Here is a 23,093-nt window from a genome sequence, read left to right as displayed (position 1 = left end):
GATTTTAGCTTCTCAGAGCCCAAGCGTTCGTGACAATTTCACCTATGGAGTTGATGAAGTTAGAAGCTGGAGTAGATGCCCTTATTTAGCATTCATATCACTGAACCTGAGTCTCACCTTTGCTGTCCGGTGTGAGAGGCTCACAAGTGGATCAAGTTGTGTGCACGGGAAATTCAGGATCCATCTTTCCAACCGCCCACCAACCCACTATTCCTTTCTCGACAGGTGGGCCCGGATGCTTTAGATGCGGGTCCTCATCATCTGATTTTTCTCCGAGAAATGAGCGATTTATGTATTTACCTGCACTTAATTGATATATTTTCTCACCATTTTCCTTTTTCTAAGGTCTTCTCCTGCTCGTCGTCGTCGTCGTCTTCTCCTCTCGCCTGCCTGCGCGGCCCGACCAATAGACCGACCGGGAGAGTGGAAGCAGCAGCCGGCGCGGCTAACGGGCTATGGCGGGAGCGGCCGGGAGGGAGAGGGACCCGCTCCTCCGCTCCGAGATCCACGGCTTCATCACCTACGCAGGTCCGACCTCTCCAGTCCGACCGCCGCCGCTCCTCCTTTTTTATCCCCCTACCTCTCTTTTTGCTTTTGTTTGGTGCGGCAGATTCTGTAGCTTCCGTGGGCTCGCGTGGTTCGTGTTCGCTTGTTCGAGCCGTGATTCGTTTGGGTTTTGGAGTTGCTGTCACCTGATGCCTCGCTCTCGGGCTTTGATTCTCACTGCTCATGCATTTTGCCAGTCTCGGGTTGCAACACACTTGTTCTTTTCCGGAACCAATTCGCCTGTTGGTGGTCTGACTGTTCGATTGGAATGTTTTTCCCCCAACTACTGGTGTTTTTTTATTCGCAAAAGAAAAAAAACTACTGGTGCTTGGGATTTGGTCGAATGCTCTGTTTGTGTGGTGACTTGTGAGTGAGGTCTCATTTGATTCTTTCTCTCTCTCTTCTTTAAACTTAATTTTGCATCGTTTAAGTTTTGGGGCTTTGAGGTTAGCTTAGATTTTGGTGTCTCATGTTGTTCCGATGCTCTAGAATTGTGGAATTTACGTTTAGTTCATTTCTATCTTTTGTTGTTGAAAGGAAAAAAGCATGTTGTTGTATCTTGGGCTGATTTCTCGACCGTGTTTCTTCTTCTGATGGTTGGTGGATAGACTTGAATTTCGAGAAGCTGAAAGCAGAGGCCGCGTCGCGCTGGTTCCGGCCGAATGAGATCTACGCGGTCCTGGCCAACCACGAGAGGTTCAAGGTCCATGCACAGCCCATCGACAAGCCCGTGAGTATGTGTTTCGCATCAACCCTAAACCCTCATCTTGGCATCCATTTCCATTCCATACCACTGTGCTTGCTTAGCTTCCGTGATTGACTGCACAACTTGGTGTGAACAAAAGGGAACATTAACAGATATGCGTGTTGACGTATGACGACTGGGTTATGCGTGAAAAATAACAATAGTTCAAGCCCTGTTGGTTCATTGTTTGGGGACATAATGTGTCGGCTGGAACGTTGGGGGTGTTGAATCTCCCATCCTTGGTCTTCTATTCTTCTCTCTCTAGGGAACACAAAAAGTTTACGTCTTGATGCATTGATTGAAAATGAAAGTTACCATAAGATTTGGCTTTGTACATGCCCAATGAAGAGTAAACAGACACTACTACATCAATATAACAACATTCAAAGCCTGGAAGCGCCCTCCATGGCCGAGGAAGTCGAAGTACAGAAGTAGCCCACCAGTCCATAAAGTTGTTGCTGGGGTTGGGAGGAGGTGCTGTAGATCGAATCCAAGACAGGACTGTGTGCCAGGTTTGATAGCAAAATCCGCAGTCCATGAGGAGGTGCTGCATACGCTCCACGTCTTAACAGAATGCTTTTGTGAACTGGAGTATAAGTATACTTAGCATGATTGCTATAAAGCACTCTTCTCAGTGTTTTTTCTGAAATGTTTGTGCACAGGAGCCTTGTTATTGTTCTCAACTTCTCATTAGGATACTTTCTCTAGGTCATAAGAGAATATTCAATTGTGAACGAAATAAACATGATCTACCACCCAAATCTCCCATGTACACAAGAGTCAGATTATAAAGTAATATAACATCTTGGGCGACTATGCTACCATAAGTAAAACCAATATGTTTTCATGTTCTCATTGCAAATTTGCACTTAACTTTTGCTTGTTGTGATTGCAGTTTTTGTGTGTGCTTTTCCCATTTCCAGCAGATGCACCTCTTGGGAATTGAATTTGCTCACCTGTCTTCATCCTGGTTTATTGGTCCCCATTATATTTTGTGCCAAATTTTGACCATAGATTTAAGTAACAAAATTCATGCATGTCATCAAAAATTATATCATTGAGAACTATGTTCAAATACAGATCCAATGATATAATTTTTGTTGACATGCGTTGACATTTTGTTAGTTAAATCTTTGGTCAAAATTTGACACAAATTACAAAGGGGACCAATAAACCAGGACGAAGGTATTAAGTGCCTACATGTCACTATGTACATTTTGTCCACTAAGATATTACTATTACATGATACTCCCTCCGCCCGGAAATACTTGTCGGAGAAATGGATGTATCTAGACGGAGGGAGTACTTTATAAGAGTATTAGTTATACAAGGGGTATATTTACGTTTTACCACATTTAACTTTTTGGTTGTTAACTTCTTGCATTTATCTACTATTGTTTTGATGCGCACATTGCAAGGATGCCTACATCTTGAGATTCTATTGAAAATGTTGATTCGTTTCATAGCTTTATTATAATCACCATCATGTTGGCACTAGAAAATGGCTTCTGGATTTCAACCATCAGTTTAACTTTCTTTTAAACCAGGTGGTACTATTGTTCTATATGATCGCAAAGTTGTCCGGAACTTCCGGAAGGATGGCCATAATTGGAAGAAAAAGAAGGATGGCAAAACTGTCCAAGAAGCCCATGAAAAATTAAAGGTGAGACTATCCACCACCAGCACAATGACAAAAAACTCAAATTTTATTGCTGTTGTTACATTCAAGCATCCCCACCTTTATTGTTGATTTCTGTCATTTTCATAGATTGGTAATGAAGAGAGGGTTCATGTCTATTATGCTCGAGGTGAGGATAATCCAAATTTCTTTAGAAGGTGCTACTGGCTGCTTGACAAGTAAGAATTCCTTTTCTTTTAGAAAAATGGAAGCTTCACTACACCATTTTTTTCTCTATGCAATATTTATTTACATTGTTTTCTCGCACGATTCATTTTTTCTATCGTGTGATGCTGTGTACACATAGCCCATGCACTTTTACCGGACTATCGAACTGTTTGCTTTTCTAAGGCTAATAGTGTTAGACCTTTGAACCTGAGCATTGATAGGTTGTGGATGACACTAGGAGAGTTGGGACAATTTTTGTTGGTTTATTTTTCACACAATGCCATACCAACCTGAGGGGTTGGGGATACATACTTATAGGCTGCTAGCCAGCCAAGCATATGCTGAGATGCTGCTAAGATGCCAGTCTAAGATGCTAGTCTAAGATGCCAGTCCTTGATGGTCAGGAACTCTATCCTAACTGCCACAAGGACCATGTGCTGCAGCCCCACAACGACCCTAGTACATAGACTTATCCATCATTCTCCCCCTAAGTCTTGTACGTCGTCTTGTGGGAAAGTTGAATCATCCCAATCCTGGAGCAAAGTTCGAGGAACTTGACCCTCCCAAGAGGCTTGGTGAGCAGGTCTGCGAGCTGGTCCGTGGTGTTGACGTAGCTCGCCTCGATGCTCCCTTCTTCCACACAGCTGCGGATGAAGTGATACCTCAGTCGAATGTGCTTGCTCCGTTCGTGGAACACGGGGTTCTTTGCCAGGGCCAGGGCAGACTTGCTGTCCACCAGGAGCTGCACCGTTCTGGTGTCTTGAACGAGAAGATCACCAAGCAGTCGAGCGAGCCAGAGCGCCTGAGTGCAGGCGGTGGAGGCTGCTATGTACTCAGCCTCACAGCTGGACAGGGCCACCACCCGCTGCTTGACTGATTGCTAGCTCACGAGACACTTGCCGAGGAAGAAGAGGATCCCGCTCGTGCTCTTGCTGGTGTCGATGTCACCGGCGTGGTCGCTGTCGCTGTACCCGACGAAGTGTGCCGCCCCCGGACACCTAGGGTAGTGGAGGCCGTGGTTGAGGGTCCCTGCTACGTAGCGGATGATCCTCTTCACTGCCTGCTGGTGTTCCGACGTCGGTCGCTCCATGAACCGACTGACATAGCCGACGGAGAATGCCAAGTCCGGCCGTGTGTGGGTGAGGTAGCGAAAGCTCCCCACAAGACGTCGGTACTGCGTAGCATCCACTTCCTCCGTCGTGCTGTCGCGGCTCAGTTTCAGCCTCTTCTCCATCGGAGTGAGAGCTAGGTGGCAGTCGGTTAGCCCAGCTAGCTCAACGATGCGCTTGGCGTAGGTGGACTGTCGAAGCGCGATCCCGGAGTGGTCCTGGTGCACCTCAATCCCTAGATAGAAGGAGAGGAGCCCCAGATCACTCATCTGGAAGGTGGCCTTCATGTCTTCCTTGAATGCCGCCACCTTTGCATATTTGGTGCCGGTGATCACCAAGTCGTCAACGTAGACGCCCACCAGCAGGGCATTTCCTCCACTGCCCCGTCGGTCGACGGGAGCCTCATGCGGGCTTTGCTCGAAGCCCATCTTCTTTAGCGTGGAGTCCAGCTTGGCGTTCCACGCCCTAGGTGCCTGCCGTAGGCCATAGGCCATAGAGAGCCTTGCGCAGGCGGAGTACCTTGCCCTCCTGGCCGGGAATCGCAAATCCCGGTGGCTGATGCACGTAGACTTCCTCCTTCAAGTCGCCGTTGAGGAACGCCGACTTGACATCCATGTGATGGACATGCCAGCCCTCCTGGGCAGCCAGCGCAAGGAGAAGTCGCACGGACTCCATCCGTGCCACGGGAGCGAAGGCGTCGTCGAAGTCGACTCCTTCCTGCTGCAAGAAGCCTCGGGCCACCAGGCGAGCCTTGTGCTTGATGATGGCGCCAGCTCCATCCTCTTCAGCTTGAACACCCACTTAAGGGTGATTGCGTGGTGACCACGAGGGAGGTCAGCGAGCTCCCAGGTGCGGTTTTGCTCGACCGCATCCATCTCCAACTGCATCGCGGCCCGCCATGCCGCATCTCTCTCGGCCTCTGCAAAGGACCGTGGTTCGCCGTCCTCACACGCGAGTTGTAGCTGCGCCTCCAGGTCACGTGGCATCAGTCCCGGCACCGGCTGGTCGCCGAGTAGATCATCCATCGTGCGATACCGCAGCTGTTCGCCTCCATACCACACGTCGACACGCTCCTCGTCGTGAGTGAGCGGGGAAGCGAACTTCATCGGGTTGTGCTCCGCGTGAGCTTGTGCTGATGAAGACGAACCCGGAGTGGTGACTGCCGGGGCTGGAGTATGCGGCGTCGCCAGTTGTGGTGCCGTCGGCGTAGCAGGCACCGGAGTCGATGCAGTTTTGGGGGTCGGGGTAGACGTGCCCGGCGAAGAGGAGCTGCTTGCTCCCCCGGCTTCCTTGAAGTGGGCGTACTCGACAATGAAGTCGTTATACGTCAGCGTCGAGCCGTCGTCCACCGCCTTGTCCCATTGCCACCCTTGCCCTTCGTTGAACACGACGTCTCGTGCCGTGCGCACACGCTGTGTCTTTGGGTCGAGGATGCGGTAGGCCTTTGAGCCCTCCGCGTAGCCGATGAAGACTCCCGGAGTGCTCCTATCGTCGAGCTTGCCGATGTGGCCGAGCTCCTTAGCGAATGTAAGACAACCAAAGACCTGCAAATGGGAGACCGCCGGCTTCCGCCCATGCCAGGCCTCGTATGGTGTCATGCCATCGAGTGCCTTAGTAGGCGAGCGGTTGAGGATGTAGACGGCCGTCAGCACCGCCTTTCCCCAGAAAACAGCCGTCATCCCTCTCTGCTTGAGGAGAGCCCGAGCCATCCCCACAACCGTCTGGTTGCGCCGCTCGACGACTCCGTTTTGCTGCGGGCTGTACGACGTGGAGTAGTGGCGCTGGATGCCCTCATCGGCGCAGTACGACGCGAATTCAGCCGCCGTGAATTCGCCGCTGTTGTCAGTGCGCAACACGCGCAATTTGCGGCCGCTCTCCGCCTCCACACCAACCTGCGCACGCCTGATGGCGTCCGCCGCTTCTCCCTTGCTGCCGAGAATCAACGCCCACATGTAGCGAGAGAGATCGTCGACGAGCAGCAGGAAGTAGCGTCGACCTCCTGGTGTGGCTGGCGTCACCGGGCCGCACAAGTCTCCGTGCACGAGCTCCAGCTTCTCCTTGGCCCAAAAACTCGCCTGTTTGGGAAAGGGGAGTCGTCTCTGCTTCGTTAGTACGCAGATGTCGCAGAACTGCTCCACATGGTTGAGGCATGGCAGGCCTCGTACCATCTCCTTGGCACTTAGACGCTTCAGGGCCTCAAAATGAAGGTGCCCAAAGCGCTCATGCCATTGCCACGCCTCATCGTCCCGACGGACAGCGAGACAGACCGGTTGTGCCACCTGCACATCAAGGACGTAAAGTCGATTTTCACCCCACCTTGGCGAGAAGGCGACCCTGGCGATCCCAGATGCGTAGGACCCCATGCTCAATCAGCACGCGTGAGCCGTTCTCATCCAGCTGTCCCAAGCTGATGATGGAGTTCCTTAGCGCAGGGATGTAGTAGACACCGGTGAGCAGCCGGTGCTCTCCCGTCTTGGTGGTGAAGATGACGGAGCCGACGCCCTTAATTTCCACAGCGGAGGCATCCCCAAACTTGACGGAGCCTCGCGCATCGGAGTCGAGCTCGGCGAAGAATTCCCCTCGACCGGTCATGTGGTGGGTGGCGCCGGTGTCGAGGCACCACCCCGTAGTCTTGTCCTTCTCGGAGCCATCGCCGAGAAGAGCGTGTGCTTTTGGCTCGTCGAGGTGGATGAGAGCTTTTGCGACTGGTGTCGCTGAAGATAGCTCAATGCTTGCATGCGCCATGAACAGAGCCGTCTCCTCCTCCTTCGCCTGTGCGACGTGAGCCTGGCCTTGTCGTGGTTGGCGACACTCATTGACCCAATGGTCAAACCGGCCACAGTTGTGAGAACTGTTGTCTTGTGCAGGCTTGGGCTTGCCAGCGGCGCCGTCGTTGGCGCCTCCGCGGGCGTCACCTTCGGCACGTCCTTGTGCCCTGCCCGGGGGCCTCTTCGCGTCTTACGCTGCTTGCCACGCTTGCGGCCGCCCGTCGTGGAAGAAGGCTCCCCCTTCTTCCTGTCACCAAGGCTGGCTTCCCACGGCTCCCGAGTTAGGAGCAGCTTCCCGCCGGTGGTGATGGGCCTCGAGGAAGGCTGTGGCTCGTCGGTGTCGACGACCTTGAGGCGACCTATCGCCTCCTCGATTGTCATCGTGGAGAGGTCCAGCAAAGACTCGATTGACCGAGCCATCTGCTTGTACTTCTCGGGGATGCACCGAAAAAGCTTCTCGACAGCTCTCTCCTCGGTGTAGGTGGCATCACCAAACTTCACCAACTTCTGCAGCAGAGTGTTGAGACGGAGAGCAAAGTCATCAACGTCCTCACCTGGCTTGAAACCCAGGCTCTCCCACTCCTTACGAAGTGCCTGCAGAGTGGACTTGCGAGCTTGGTCGCTACCGATGCGTGCCGCGGCGATGGCGTCCCAAGCTTCCTTGGCAGTCCGCTTGCTGGAAAGCGAGAACTGCATCTCGGGCGGGACTGCGGCGATGAGGGCGTCCAGCGCCCGTCGGTCCTCTTGGTGGTCGACGTTGCTGTCCGGGACTGCCTCCCACATGCGCCGCACCTGGAGCCTGATCTTCATGATCCCGGCCCACTCGACGTAGTTGGTTTTAGTGAGGGTAGGCCACCCAGCACTGGGACCAACATCCCTGACCACAGTCCGGACCTTGTAGAGGCCGCGGTCCTGGTCGTTGCAGCCGCCGTCGCGGTGCGCACCTCCACCTGGAGCGCGGGCGTGCTTGGCTGCCCACTGCGCCGTCCGCTCTTGCGCCACTTTGGCGCGGTCTGCGTCAGCGCCGTCGTCCGCAGGTGCGGAGCTGTTGGAGCTGCCGGAGCCGCCGCGGAGTACCTTGGCATCCGTCGTAGCCTCACGTGCTGCATCTGCTGCTGCTGCTGCTTCTACCTCTGCCCTGGCTGCTTCTACCTCCGCCCTGGCTGCTGCCAGCTCCGCTGCAGCCAGCCTCGACACCCTTGCTGCCGCAGCAGCTGTTGCTACAGCTGCTCGCTCACACTCCTCTGCCACGGCGCGCTTGGCCTCCTGCCGGCGCCGTATGCTCGAGGTAGCTGTGTGCTGAGAGCGACCTGCAGACATGGCTCGCTGCAGGGGGGCTGTTGCGTGAGGAGGAGGCTGTTGAAGACGAACTGCTGCTCGACAGTCCGGAGGGAGGAAGGTAACCAGAGGCAGATAGAGCAGCTGCTGCTACCGACTTAGGCTGCTCACAGGAAATGCTCAGGGTACAGGATAACGAGGCTCTGATACCACTTGTTAGACCTTTGAACCTGAGCATTGATAGTTGTGGATGACACTAGGAGAGTTGGGACAATTTTCGTTGGTTTATTTCTCACACAATGCCATACCAACCTGAGGGGTTGGGGATACATACATATAGGCTGCTAGCCAGCCAAGCATATGCTGAGATGCTGCTAAGATGCCAGTCTAAGATGCTAGTCTAAGATGCCAGTCCTTGATGGTCAGGAACTCTATCCTAACTGCCACAAGGACCATGTGCTGCAGCCCCACAACGACCCTAGTACACAGACTTATCCATCAAATAGAAGCTCTAAGACATTTGCCATCAATCTTGTCAATTTCCTGCAGCTAAAATTAAGAAAGTAATTACTTTTTAGGTTAAAAAAATAACGTACTCAGATCATGTTGCACGCTAAACCTATTATGTTATTTGCTGTCTATGATCTGTCTGGAATTCTGTTCAATGTTAATATCCTCTAATCTGAGAAACAGCTTTGTCATTACCACATTAACTAGGACGTGCTCTCTAACAATGAAAGTTCTGTTATTGCCTACTGCATGAATTGTCGCATACAATTTACAATTTCTACTACATGTATCAGATGCAAACTCGGATATAATTACTTTTCTTTGTTGACATAGTTTTTGGTTATTTCTTATTCAGAGAGGCTGAACGGATTGTTCTTGTGCATTATCGTCAAACATCTGAGGTTATTCCCCCCACACCTGTTTTCTGTTCTTAAATCTTAAGTATAATTTGAAGGCGTGCATGCGGTTCATCATGTTTGTTCTTCTGTTCATACTATTGTAGAGTGGCCTTTTGCCAGTCTGCCTCTTTGTTGGACATTCTGTCCAATTAATTCTGATATCGGCACACCTTATCTTGCCAAGAGGTCATGATATATCTAGCAAATTTTAAATACCCCCTCAAATTTGTTGATCATTGACCAGGGCCACATTTTATATTCACAATGCTAGAGTTAATTTTTATGTGCAAGGAGAAAAATCGATCTAAAACTGAACCAGGCTTGATACCTTGTTAGGAGGGAGCAACTTGTAGGCCAATATATGTACGTAACAGCTGTCGTATTCCTAATACAATACAGAAATACCGAACAACTCTAATACAAACTTGACGTGGCCCAGTGGATTTCTTGATTCTCTGTTGTTTTAATGTATAGAGCTGATAGCTCTATTGCCGAACGAAGTGTAAGCTGTAAACGCAGCTTGCCTAAACTTATATGTTTTTTTAAGTTGTCATGGGAGTCAAATGTATATAAAAACTAGAGGATACCCCGTGTGTTGCTGCGGGAATCGATTTTAATGTATTTCGAGTGATTTGATTGTATGGAACATGAATAGTTGAATTAATAATATATGAACTAAAACTAAAAATAGTTATTATATATTGTATTTGATTATTGTGTATTTGAAAATATTTATTGAATATAAGTGACATAATATAATGGAAAACTTTTCCCATGCATGTTGAGTGGACCTTTGATTAGGTGGCATGTGTGGTGAGATGAATGTGTGCATGAGATCAATTAATAATGGAAAACCTTTTCTCATGCATATTGTGGTGGGCCTATGATGAGATGGCATGTGTGCATGTTAGATAATAGAGGTAGTGGGGATCAACTACTTAGGTACATAGGATTCTAACTATTTAGTTCTGACGTCTGTTCAGAATTATGAGAAAATGACTCCAAGTGCCATACAGGAACCCAGAGCATAGCTGAAAATGCATACCAGGGATCTTGTAAAATTAAAAACATCTTCCTAAATCAAAAGCATCTTCCTTTCACAAAGTATTAACATGTCCGTAGAGCAAGCAGAGTAGACAAAGTTACTATGTGGTCGGTTCCACTTAATCTCCTAATTTGCTTCGTCTTGATCAGGAAAATGCCATAGCACATCCGAGCACAGAAGCCGAAGCCGAAGCGCCTACAATGAATGTGATTCAATATTATACTTCTCCGATTTCAGCAAATTCAGCCTCAGTTCATACCGAGATATCGTTCTCCCCTCCGGCACCAGAGGAAATTAACTCACATGGTGGCAGTGCAATTTCTAGTGGTGAGCCATACTTCAGTCGTAATGATTTGTTGAATGCATATGCACAAACTGCGAGCTTCTCTTAGAATATGCTATACTCCAGTGAGCTAAATATGTAGGTTTATGCCCTGTCGATTGGACTCTCCGACAGCATGATATCATAATCTTTGCAGACTTTACTGATGTACTTCTTTTACTACTGTATATTGGATCGGTCATTGTGCAGATACTGGTGGCTCTAGTCTGGAAGAGTTCTGGGTTCATCTATTGGAGTCATCTATGACAAAGGATACTGCTTGTGGTGGGACTTCTGGACAGAGCTACAATATTTCATTGTACTTCTACTGAAAGTGTAAATTTTCTCATTATATATTACAGGCGCATCCGTGGCATTTAGTCAGCAGATTAAATGCGGAACAAAGGATTCTGGAAATGACACGGACTCTACAAATAATGTAAGCGAGTTGCTATGACCTATATAAGTTATTAAATTGCAATACTAGTATACAGCATGACGAAAATTGGTGCGGTAATACTACATTGCTAAATGAAATGTTGTTTTGGTCCTTAGTTGATTGGTATTTAGTTTCATCTTCCATGTCAAAGACCCAAAGTAGTCGGACCCCGCGAAAGCGGGAGCTACGTGCACCGGTCTGCCCTTCTTTCCATGTAAAATTTAGAATACCATACCTGGTAATGCTTAGTCTGGAAGTTAAAAAGTGCACTAATTTCTCTCAACCTCCTTTGTAATACTGATGGTATTCTATATATATGTTAATTTTTTGTGAATCTGTAAGGTTTAACTCCTGTGGACCAATAGGTCTTCTGTCCCGCCACAGTATATTTTTTTGTTTGTATTTACCTCTAAATTGTCCACTATCTTATTTGGGGCTTCAGAAATTTTTTGTAAGATAATTTTTGGGGAACGACAACATTGCAACTGTGCTAGGCTGGAGCCCGCGTAGTGGCTTCCAATTCTGAGTGATATCACTCTGCACACCATCACCGGGTGGCTGCATGGCGATCATGCGGTGCGGATCTGGTCGTGCCGTCTGCCCTGTTACAATTTAGGATTTTGTCATTGCAGGATCCCTGGTATTTTCTGAAGTAAGATATTTTTTGTTATTTTTGTAACCTTTGGCTTCTATGGAGATCGTGCTATGTGAGTGAATATTATTCATTAATTCCATACCCATTCACGGCATGGAAAGTCAGCTACTTCATCATAATAAGGCAGTCTGTTAGTTTCACCACTTAATTTGATACCCAAAGCTTATCTAATTATCCTACTAATTGTGCCCTCAATCAGGTACATGTGAACCACGCCGGAGCTCTGGAACATCAAGTAGACCAATCTCAATACCCTTTAACATCAGATCTCGATTCTCAGTCACATCAATTTGCAACTTCTTTGCGGAAAACTCCAGTGGATGGTGACATTCCTAATGATGTGCCTGCTAGAGAGAACAGTCTTGGACTGTGGAAGTACTTGGATGATGACAGTCCTTGTCTAGGGGATAATATAGTGAGCAATGGAAAAATCTTCAACATCACTGATTTCTCCCCAGAATGGGCTTGTTCCACAGAGCATACCAAGGTTTATCCCTTTCATGTTCTACTGAACTATTATTCTTTCTTGTTTTACTGTATTTGTGCATGCTCATTCCATTTCCAACTGTTCAGTTTGATGGAAATGTTCCACCATATCTTCACTGATACCAGTTACGAAAAATAATTTCTCTCGGGAGGTATAGGGGTAAGGTGTGAGTGCGTTCATATGGGTGCGTGTATGTGAGCATCTGGATTTGTACTGTGTTTCTCCAAAAATAAATAAATCTATCAGGTACTTCTGGTAGGACAGTCAATTCCGTAAAATGCAATGTAGTGAATGGACGCACATTGGCACATATGTAATGTACTGTATAGAACAGTTTGCTTGCTGAATTGTAATATACATGTTTGTAAATTGTAATATTCTATCAAATTGCAAAATTATTGACAGCTGCTGAATTGTAATATACATGTTTGTAAATTGTAATATTCTATCAAATTGCAAAATTATTGACAGCTGCTGAATTGTAGATCTTGGTGATCGGGGATTACTATGAGCAATACAAGCATCTGGCTGGTTCCAATATTTACGGTATCTTTGGTGATAACTGTGTTGCCGCAAACATGGTCCAAACTGGTGTTTACCGTTTCATGGTTGGACCACATACAGCTGGACGAGTGGATTTTTATTTGACTTTGGATGGGAAAACACCAATCTCTGAGGTTTTGAATTTTGAGTATCGTAGTGTGCCTGGAAGTTCATTGCATAGTGAGTTAAAGCCGCTGGAAGATGAGTACACAAAGTCAAAGCTTCAAATGCAGATGAGACTAGCTCGTTTGCTGTTTGTGACAAACAAGAAAAAGATAGCACCAAAGCTTCTTGTGGAAGGCAGCAAAGTTTCTAATCTCATATTGGCATCACCAGAGAAGGAATGGATGGATCTATGGAAAATTGCTGGCGATTCTGAAGGCACATCTGTTCATGCTACTGAAGACTTGCTTGAATTAGTTTTACGGAATAGATTGCAAGAATGGCTTCTCGAAAGAGTAATTGGAGGCCATAAATCAACCGGCCGTGATGATCTAGGACAAGGACCTATCCATCTGTGTTCTTTCCTAGGCTATACTTGGGCTATCCGCTTGTTTTCTGTGTCCGGATTCTCCTTGGATTTCCGTGATTCTTCTGGTTGGACTGCTTTACACTGGGCTGCATACCACGGAAGGTATCTTCCATTTTCTGTTATATATATCCTTCCTTTCGCTGATCACGGAATTTGGAAAAATGAGAGCAAGTCATTTTCAATGTGAGTAGTGGGCCTGGCAACTGTGACGTGTTTGTGTAATTTGCAAGTCAAACTTCATTGGACCTAACTGACAAAAAACTAATATTGACTGTCAGAAATGAGCCATATATTGTTTTCAACAACCTTCTAGATTTGGAAAACTCTGAAAATAATCTCATCAACAGTCTTAGATGGTGATCTTAGACAACACTCCAGATTTGTTTTACTTTAGGTGACTAGTAATTTCTGATCTCGGAAAACATTATCTGTTGGAATATATTGCTTCATATATGTTCATGAATTATGACGATCTTGTTACTCATTTTTTTGCTAAACTTTTGCCAGGGAAAAAATGGTTGCTGCTCTGTTATCTGCTGGAGCAAATCCAAGCTTGGTTACGGATCCTACTGCAGTGTCCCCTGGTGGATGCACTCCTGCTGATCTGGCAGCAAGACAAGGTTATGTGGGCTTAGCTGCATATCTTGCTGAGAAAGGATTGACTGCACATTTTGAATCAATGTCACTGTCCAAGGGTACTAAGCAATCACCATCAAGGACGAAACTAACAAAAGTACACAGCGAGAAGTTTGAGAACCTTACTGAACAAGAACTTTGCTTAAAAGAATCCTTAGCGGCCTATCGAAATGCTGCTGACGCTGCCAGTAATATCCAAGCTGCACTTCGCGATAGAACTCTTAAACTCCAAACAAAAGCAATTCTTTTGGCCAATCCTGAGATGCAAGCAACTGCGATAGTTGCTGCTATGAGGATTCAGCATGCATTCCGGAACTACAACAGAAAAAAAGAGATGAGAGCTGCTGCACGAATACAAAATCATTTCCGCACGTGGAAGGTCAGAAGGAACTTTAAGAACATGCGAAGACAAGCTATCAGAATACAAGTAAGTTGCAGGTTTCTGTTGCTTGTTTCCATTTGTTGCCTTCTCTGGGGGATTTATTGCATAAATATAGGCCATAACGATGAAAGCACCTTTTTCTTATATATATTTATTGTGCTGGAAGAACAGGGTGATGGGCTGGTGGCACTTGACAGTCATTATTAGAAAGCAAATTGGAAGTTTTTTTCTATGTTGTTATGTGCAAAGTACTACCTCCGTCTCGGTGAATAAGTCATTCGCGTAGTTCTAGGTCGACGATTTAACTATCTAAATATGTATTATATGTGACAAAAAATATATATTTAGAAACTACATCCGTGTAGAAATCCAGTGATATACTTTTCATGACATATAACACATATTTAATTCCTCAAATCGATGACCTAGAACTACGCGAATGACTTATTCACCTAGACGGAGGTAGTAGATATTTTAATGATTATAACATATCCCTCAGGCTGCATACCGAGGCCATCAAGTGAGACGTCAGTACCGCAAGGTAATATGGTCTGTTGGAGTCGTGGAGAAAGCTATTTTGCGATGGAGAAAGAAGAGAAAAGGCTTGCGCGGCATTGCAAATGGAATGCCAGCAGAAATGACAGTGGATGTAGAAGCTGCAAGCACTGCAGAAGAAGGTTTCTTCCAGGCCAGCCGGCAACAAGCGGAGGACAGGTTTAATAGATCAGTGGTACGTGTTCAGGCTCTGTTTCGTTGTCATCGGGCACAGCATGAGTACCGGAGGATGAGGATTGCTCATGAGGAGGCCAAGGTATGTATTTTACTCTCCAATACTGGTCTACGTGTATCATTGGGTAGATGACATGACAGAGCTTGTGAGATGGTTGGTGTGATATCTAAATCGTAAATGAAGCAAGTTTAAACTCCCTCCGATCCGAATTAATTGACGCAGACATTGTATAGAGGCTGCGTCAATTAATTCGGATCGGAAGGAGTAGGAAGTTGTGTCTCAGATTGTTGCCGTGATTGCTGCTTTTACATGGCATCATGCTTATTTTAGAATGTTTCTGAGTGGAGTCACCAGTCGCCTGTTTGCAGAATATAATTAGATTAGCATTTTTTTCAAATATATTAGCAAACTTGTAAGTTACATCACATGTTTATCAGAAACATATAGCCTCTGTTACCCCTGATGCTTGGTTATGAACGCCATGAGATTTTTCTGATCTGTATACTGTATGTTGGCGCAGCTGGAGTTCAGTAAAGGGCAGCAGCAGGCGCCGGCATGCAGGAGGTGAAGTGGCTTCTAGGGGCCATGTAATTCTTGTATTGTACATTAAGAAAAATCATAACTTGCTAATGCTGCCCTACATTTTAGGACCATCTTATTGATCCTTTTGGCCGAATCTGGTGTATGTATTTGCTGCTAGCATGTTACTGTGGTTTGCAATTTGCCTGGTTTTAGCTATATGGCATTGTGCTTGTAGGTGCATGTAGATGCTGGTACGGATCATGTTGTAAAGGCTAACAATAAGTGCTACCTGGGCCAAAGACCAAATAGGAATTTTACCTTACGTTTCATGGATTCTTTCATGTTTATGGTTAATTTGGTGGTCCACAGGAACAAATTCCATCTAATTTACCGATAAACAAGAAATCGAATCAAACTCGATGTAAGATGAATTCAGTGCCCAGCACAAGATTATCAAGTTGAAATCGTGCTTTCTCAAAACAAAAAAAAAAGTTGAAATCTTGCAGGAAGAATTATAAGCTACTCCCTCCGACCTATCCATCATAAGTGTCGTGGTTTTAGTTCAAAATTTTTATGGATCGGAGGATAGTTCAAAATTTTTATGGATCGGAGGGGGTACTATTGTACTGAAAGCTGCAACAACGGTTCAATATCCAATATTAGTTTTACAAAAAAGATACCACAAAAAACATTTCTAGCACTTCCGCTAAAACCCTGAACTCGCCAAAAACTAAATATTGGGAGTTCTAACCAATCCCTAAAGCGCTCTCTTTTTTTTAGTAAAGGGTGGATCTTATTGGCTTAAAATTCAAATGGAGGATCAAGATGATATAAACACATTGATCACAAATCTGGCTCTGCATAGTTAGGATGCAGATAATCAACACCAATGCACGTGTCCAAAAACAAATAGTAAAATCATACTAGACGAAGAGGAAAAAAACAAGGCATGATTAGATCTACGACCAGCAAACTATAATTATGACCATATTCACACCAATCATCTCATGTCAGCACACATATGAGGAGGCTCTTCAAGAACAACGCCTTCAGAAAGGGAGCGGCGCTCAAACGCTGCCATCATCGGATCCAACCACCCAAGGTCAGAATCTAGGTTTGCACCCTAAAGAACCAGTCTGAGCATATTCGAGCAACACCTTCAACAAGGCAACGATGTAAACATATTGCCATTGTCAGGTATAATCAACTCAAGTCAGACCTAGTCTTTCACCTGAGATCGGGTGCTCGAGTAGCACCACCATCGACATCCCTCATGTTTTGTCACCACTACTCTTTCGCAATCCCACCAGCTACATGTCATGTGCGACAGCCGTTGCTGCACAACCATCCCTCTAAATCAAGCCATCGTCCATAGTTTGCATCTCACAACCAAAGCCAACCACCGGGTCTGGAGGGAGGAACACTCAGGAAGACCTTTCGGTGTCCATTGCAATTCACAGCGAGGCCGGCGTCGTGTGGCACAAACCTAGCAGAACCGTCGCCTCCTTATGATGTGCAACGATGGCGGTCGTCTTCGAGATTAGAAGAATCCAATGCGTTGCCCTGCCGCCACCCACCACAAGGTCTTTGCACAATGACACCCAGACAACGACGAGGGGAGCATGCATGGAGGAGAGGGCAGTAGTGATGTAGACCTGGAGGAGCGATCTGGGAGCCGATCCATTTTTTTGGGTGTCAGGTTCGCAGACCCGCGTCGCCGTGAGGAACCACTGCCACCCATGCCCGTTGTGCCGCGCCCAAGCGCCAATGCCACGCACATGACGAAGCAGCCAACCGGACCCGTCAATTTTGGATCCAAACCCAACACGTCCCAGCTGTCGCCTCTATCCATGAGAAGCTCGCCGCCGTGTCGGAGAGCATCCGCACTACGAGCAAGGTACCTGCTACTGTTGTCAGCCACAACTTCGCCTGCAACGTCGTCCGACAGCCGCAAAGAGGAGGAAGGGGAGATTTGTGGTGGCGACGGCTAGGGTTTGGGCTGTCTTCTGAGTCGTCCACACGGGAGCAACTCGGGTATTCAAGAGGGGGGGGGGGGGTTGAACCAACCCATCTGGATAATCTTAACTCCCAATATTTCCTACACGCAATGACAAGTAGGCCCCCTCAAATCTACCACACGTTTCCTCACCGCAAAATGTCTCTTTCTCCTGTTGTGTCCCTCTTTGATCCTCTCTTCTCATATTTTGGTTGTGGTACGTCAACCTTCACGCCGCTTACAACAAACTCGACTTCACCTCAACCTTCTCTGTTCAACCTCAGCCGTCGCCTCACCGATGGACCTTTAATCATGACCCCTGTACATTGCTACCATGAAACCTTCTCATGACTCCCTAAGGCCGTCGCTTGCATAGGACCCCATCCACTTCCCCGAGAGCACGCACGAGAGGTCCACTGATGTAGGTCAAGCCTCTAGGGTGGCCCGATCTTCACAAATTGGAAGTGGATTTGAGGAAGAACACGAGGGAAATCACGAGGGGAAACACACAAATCAACACACATAGCAAATAAGGATATACACATAGATAGATCCATTGTACAAAGCATCCAAAGAGTGAGATGTAACAAGATAGTTCTTCCCCAAGTGGCAGGACAAGGAGGGCTTGATGCTTCTACGAAGCCTTTCTCTTGACAAAGGAGCTCTTGACATGGTGATGTCCGTAGGATGCTCCGCATCATCCCCTCTCCCTTGGGAACATCCGACCTCGAATCGAGATCCTCATCACCATGGGAAAGTGTAGGATCAAAAGTATGTCTAGAAGGGGGGGGGGGTGATTAGACTACTTGACCAAATAAAAACTTATCATTTTCCCAATTTTAGTTGTAGGCAAGTTTTAGCAATTCTATGAAGTCAAGCAACACCCTACACATTCAAGTCTAAGAGTTGAGTAGCAGAAAGTAAAGACTTTGCATATGAACGTAAAGGAGGGATCAGAGAAATCGAACGCAATGAAGATACAATGATTTTTGGCATGGTTCCGATAGGTGGTGCTATCGCACGTTCACGTTGATGGAGACTTCAACCCACGAAGGGTAACGGTTGCGCGAGTCCATAGAGGGCTCCACCCACGAAGGGTCCACGAAGAAGCAACCTTGTCTATTCCACCATGGCTTACGTCCATGAAGGATTAGCCTCACTCGGGGTAGATCTTCATGAAGTAGGCGATCTCCTTGCCCTTACAAACTCCTTGGTTCAAATCCACAAGATCTTGGATGCTCCCAAGTGACACCTAACCAATCTAGGAGACACCACTCCCCAAAAGGTAATAGCTGGTGTTGTTGATGATAAACTCCTTGCTCTTGTGCTTCAAAAGATAGTCTCCTCAACACTCAATCACTCTCTCATAGATTTGGCTTTGATAGGAGAAGGATTGGAGTGGAAAGCAACTCGGGGAGGCTAGAAATCAAGGTTCAAATGGTTGGATTGGAATGGCTTGATCTCAACACATGACTAGGTGGTTCTCTCTCAGAAAATGAATGGTGGAAGTGTAGTTTCGTTCCGATTGCTCTCTCTAAGAGAAGGTGAGGTGGAGGGGTATTTATAACCATCACCCATAATCCAACCGTTACAGTCTTTTGACTCAACTCGGTGGTACCGAACCAAAAACTCGGTGAGACCGACCTGTGTAAAAGATATGAACGTTGTGCTTTTCGGTGAAACTGAACTAGAAATCTCGGACGGACTGAAATGCAATGACCTAGGCAAGACTTCGTTTCGATAATTCCAATCGGTTCAACTCGATGATACCAAAATGAACAAACTGGCTTACACTTGGTCACTTCAACTCGGTGAAACCAATCGTCATCTCGTTGAGATCAAAATTCTAGGGTTTGGCTCTGGCAGTGTATAGGATCAACTCAGTGAGTCCGGAATGTATGTTTTCAATGAGACCGAGTTGGATATTTAGGGTTTGGACATATATGATTTGGATAAAGTGGTTGAGGGTTTTTGGAGCAACATCTTCAAGCACTTGAGCAATTGAGTCATGACCAAAACCTCATCCCCTTTTAATAGTATTGGATTTCATATGGACTCAATGTGATCTTGGATCACTTAACAAAAAATGTAGAGTCTTGAAGCTTGGACAATCCATGTCCTTAGCATTTTGAGGGGTCCAAAATCTTATGTCCTTGCCATGCTAATCATTAAACTTCTCTGAAATCTATTTTCAATAAGCATTAGTTCAATGATATATATGTTGTTAAGAATTACCAAAATCACCTGGGGATTAGTTGCACTTCTAATCACCCTTTTTGGTAATTGATGACAACATATAGATCAAAGTTTCGACAAATGATATAATCAATGAAATACATCATCACTTTGAGAGGTATGTGATAAAAGTGCTCCCCCTAAATTTGTGCATTATTAAAAATTTACATTTGAAAGCAATTGCACAATCGATTAGGATCATGGGTCACTCTTCCATGTCACATACATCTTGATGGGGCACTCAAAATGATATGAATGAAATGTGACAAGCACTCATCACCAAGCACATAAGTGAATGATCATACAAAGATCATATGGATAGATATTTAAGTATGCATAGCATCAAATTACAGTATGATCAAGCACAAAGTAACATAGTCTCATACAAGCATCAGCCAAAAGTAGCACGAAACTCAAAGAAAACTAAGCATGAAAAGCAAAGCACTCTCTCAAAGCTCTAATGATCTATACTAGTTCTCCCCTTTGGTAACAAGTACCAAAAAGTTTGAAAGAGGAAAGAGCTAAACATCGCTAGGAGCTTGCTCTCCAGTATCTCCTAGTGGTGAAGTCCTCTGACTTGCAACTCAGGTGTGCGTAGACATGGTTGGAGTAGAGATGAGTGTGTGTGCTGTGCAAAGATATCGGATGATGTCTGCTGGACTGGGGGTGTAGATACAGCTGGAGGAACTGACAGAGCAACTGATGGTGCAGTGATGACCCACAAGTATAAGGGATCAATCGTAGTCCATTCGACAAGTAAGAGTGTCGAACCCAACGAGGAGCAGAAGGAAATGACAAGCGGTTTTCAACAAGGTATTTTCTGCAAGCACTAAAATTATCGGTAATGAGTAGTTTGATAGCAAGATAACTTGTAACGGGCAATAAGTAGTAACGGTAACAAAGGTGCAACAAGATATCCCAATCCTTTTGTAGCAAGGGATAGGCCAGAATGGTCTCTTATAATAAGCAAAGCGTTCTTGAGGACACACGAGAATTTCATCTAGTCACTTTCATCATGTTTGTTTGATTCGTGTTCGCTACTTTGGTAATTTGATATGTGGGTGGACCGGTGCTTGGGTGTTGTTCTTACTTGAACAAGCCTCCCACGTATGATTAACCCCTCTTGCAAGCATCCGCAACTACGAAAGAAGAATTAAGATAAATCTAACCATAGCATGAAACATGTAGATCCAAATCAGCCCCTTACGGAATAGTGCATAAACTAGGTTTTAAGCTTCTGTCACTCTAGCAACCCATCATCTAATTACTACTCCAAAATGTCTCCCTTTAGGCCCAAAGATGGTGAAGTGTCATGTAGTCGATGTTCACGTGATACCTCTAAAGGAAGCAACAACATACATATCATCAAAAATATCAAACAGATACCAAATTCACATGATTACTTATGACAAGACTTCTCCCATGCCCTCAAGAACAAACGTAACTACTCACAAATCATATTCATATTCAAGGTGAGAGGGGTATGCAATAGCATCAAGGATCTGAACATTTAATCTTCCACCAAATAAACCAACTAGCATCAACTACAAGATGTAATTAACACTACTAGTAACCCACAGGTACCAACTGAGGTTTTGACACAAAGATTGAATATAAGAGATGATCTACGATTTGAGATGAGATGGTGCTGGTGAAGATGTTGATGAAAGATTGGTCCTCCCACGATGAGAGGGTTGTTAGTGATGACGATGGCTTCGATTTCCCCCTCCCGGAGGGAAGTATCCCAGTCGAAATTACTTCGCCGAAGAGCAAAAGTGCTCCTGCCCAAGTTCCGCCTCGATATGGCAGCGCTTGTAACATCCCAAAATTCTAAATTTTGGAATGTTAGATTAAATAACTAGATTTGTATGATTGTTGTGTGGTTGCTTGTGTGAAATTGAGTGAAATTCGAAACTTTTTGAAAGTTAAATGAGAGGGAATAAAACGACTTTCCCAAAACTTTCACCTTGCTTTCTGATCACCAAGAATTTAAATTTATTTCATCACAAAACCCTAGAGAGAAGATGACATGACTTCTTCCATTTAAATAAATGAAAAGGGTTGTGGAAAAGATTTGAATTTCATTTGGAAATATTTCAAATTTAGAAACTTTAAGCAACTCAATGATTTTCATGAGAGAAGATAAAATGACTTCTTCAAAACATATGAAATATGAGTTGGATGTTTAAAATAATCAAATTTAAAGTCCCTTTGAAATTATTTTCAATTTGGAGTTATTTGGGTTTATTCAAATTATTTTTCTCCAAAAATAAAATAAATGGAAAATAGGGTAAAATGATTCCCTACATCAGAAAATTGGAGAGAAATAATTTTGAAATCATTTTGGTATTTCTAAAATGATTTTATTGAGTTTTATTGTAGAAGTGGCACTGTTTGAATTATATGAATTTTTGTGGATTTTATTTGACACTAGGAAAATGTTCAAGTTATAGAAAATCTTTTTCTGAAAATTCCGATATATAATATGCCTATATATAATTTTACTTTTGTTTTCGTTATTCCTTTTTTTCATTTTCTATTTCTAAAAAAACTGTGCATGTGCCTGGAACTAACTGTCGCCTACATGCGCAACATAGTAGCATCGGGTGCCCCATCATTTTATTTTTTCTCTTCTCTTCTACATGGGCCAGGCCCAGCCAGCCTTTTTTTATTTGACCGAATTTTGTTTAAAAAAAACTATAGCGCGGCCGGGCCTAACTTTTAGCCCATGATTTTTTCAAATTTCATCTACGTATGTATATGTTTAGTCCCACATTGCCTAGACTTTGCCCCCTAAACCTCTTTCCACCTATAAATATAGACCCATAAAGCCTCCAAAAATCATCCGATTCGGGCTAAATCAATATTTTAGTTTGACTAGATTCATTAAAGAAAAATATTTTTCTCCTTTTTGGCGGGACTTTTGGAAATTATCTCCTCTCTCCGAAGTCGTCTTTTCTCTGCCTTATAATAATTCCGTAGTTTATTATTTCTAGACTAGTACGATAGAATAATTAGATTATCAATTAGTCTATGTATTTATACATTAGACCTAGATTTTTTTAGCCGTAGCTATTTTTCTTCCGTAAAACAACCTGACCTTGATTTTTCAAATAGCATAACTTTTTACTCTTTCATCTAAATTAGATGAAACCAGCGGCTATAGTTTTGTCTTGTTTTCACCTATCCAGTAAGCCTGTCACATCAACTTTTTGAAATTTTCAAATTTTGAAATTTCTTCAAATTCATATTCAAACTTCTTTTGATGATAACTTGAGTTTTATAACTCCGATTTAATTGATTCTTTTTGCAAATTGAAGCTCTTGACCTAAATTTTCTGATAAGGCCAAATTCACACAATTTTGGCAC

At 45.1% G+C, this 23,093-nt stretch overlaps 1 protein-coding gene across 1 annotated transcript; it reads left to right on the top strand.

The window, feature by feature from the left end:
- The first annotated feature begins 206 nt into the window (after window positions 1–206).
- On the top strand, window positions 207–15,822 carry LOC123188505 (calmodulin-binding transcription activator CBT). The gene is made up of 14 exons (XM_044600653.1): window positions 207–225; window positions 346–528; window positions 1,155–1,280; window positions 2,839–2,954; window positions 3,060–3,148; window positions 9,158–9,203; window positions 10,395–10,572; window positions 10,778–10,852; window positions 10,930–11,006; window positions 11,861–12,148; window positions 12,634–13,325; window positions 13,731–14,286; window positions 14,741–15,052; window positions 15,492–15,822. Exons 2-14 carry the CDS (start codon window positions 456–458, stop codon window positions 15,537–15,539), a joined length of 2,676 nt encoding a protein of 891 aa, XP_044456588.1. The 5' UTR covers window positions 207–225; window positions 346–455; the 3' UTR covers window positions 15,540–15,822.
- Window positions 15,823–23,093: the final 7,271 nt, after the last annotated feature.

Source organism: Triticum aestivum, chromosome 2A (genome assembly GCF_018294505.1).
Source record: "Triticum aestivum cultivar Chinese Spring chromosome 2A, IWGSC CS RefSeq v2.1, whole genome shotgun sequence".
Lineage (NCBI taxonomy): Eukaryota > Viridiplantae > Streptophyta > Magnoliopsida > Poales > Poaceae > Triticum > Triticum aestivum.
This window is presented reverse-complemented; position numbering and strand designations above follow the sequence as displayed.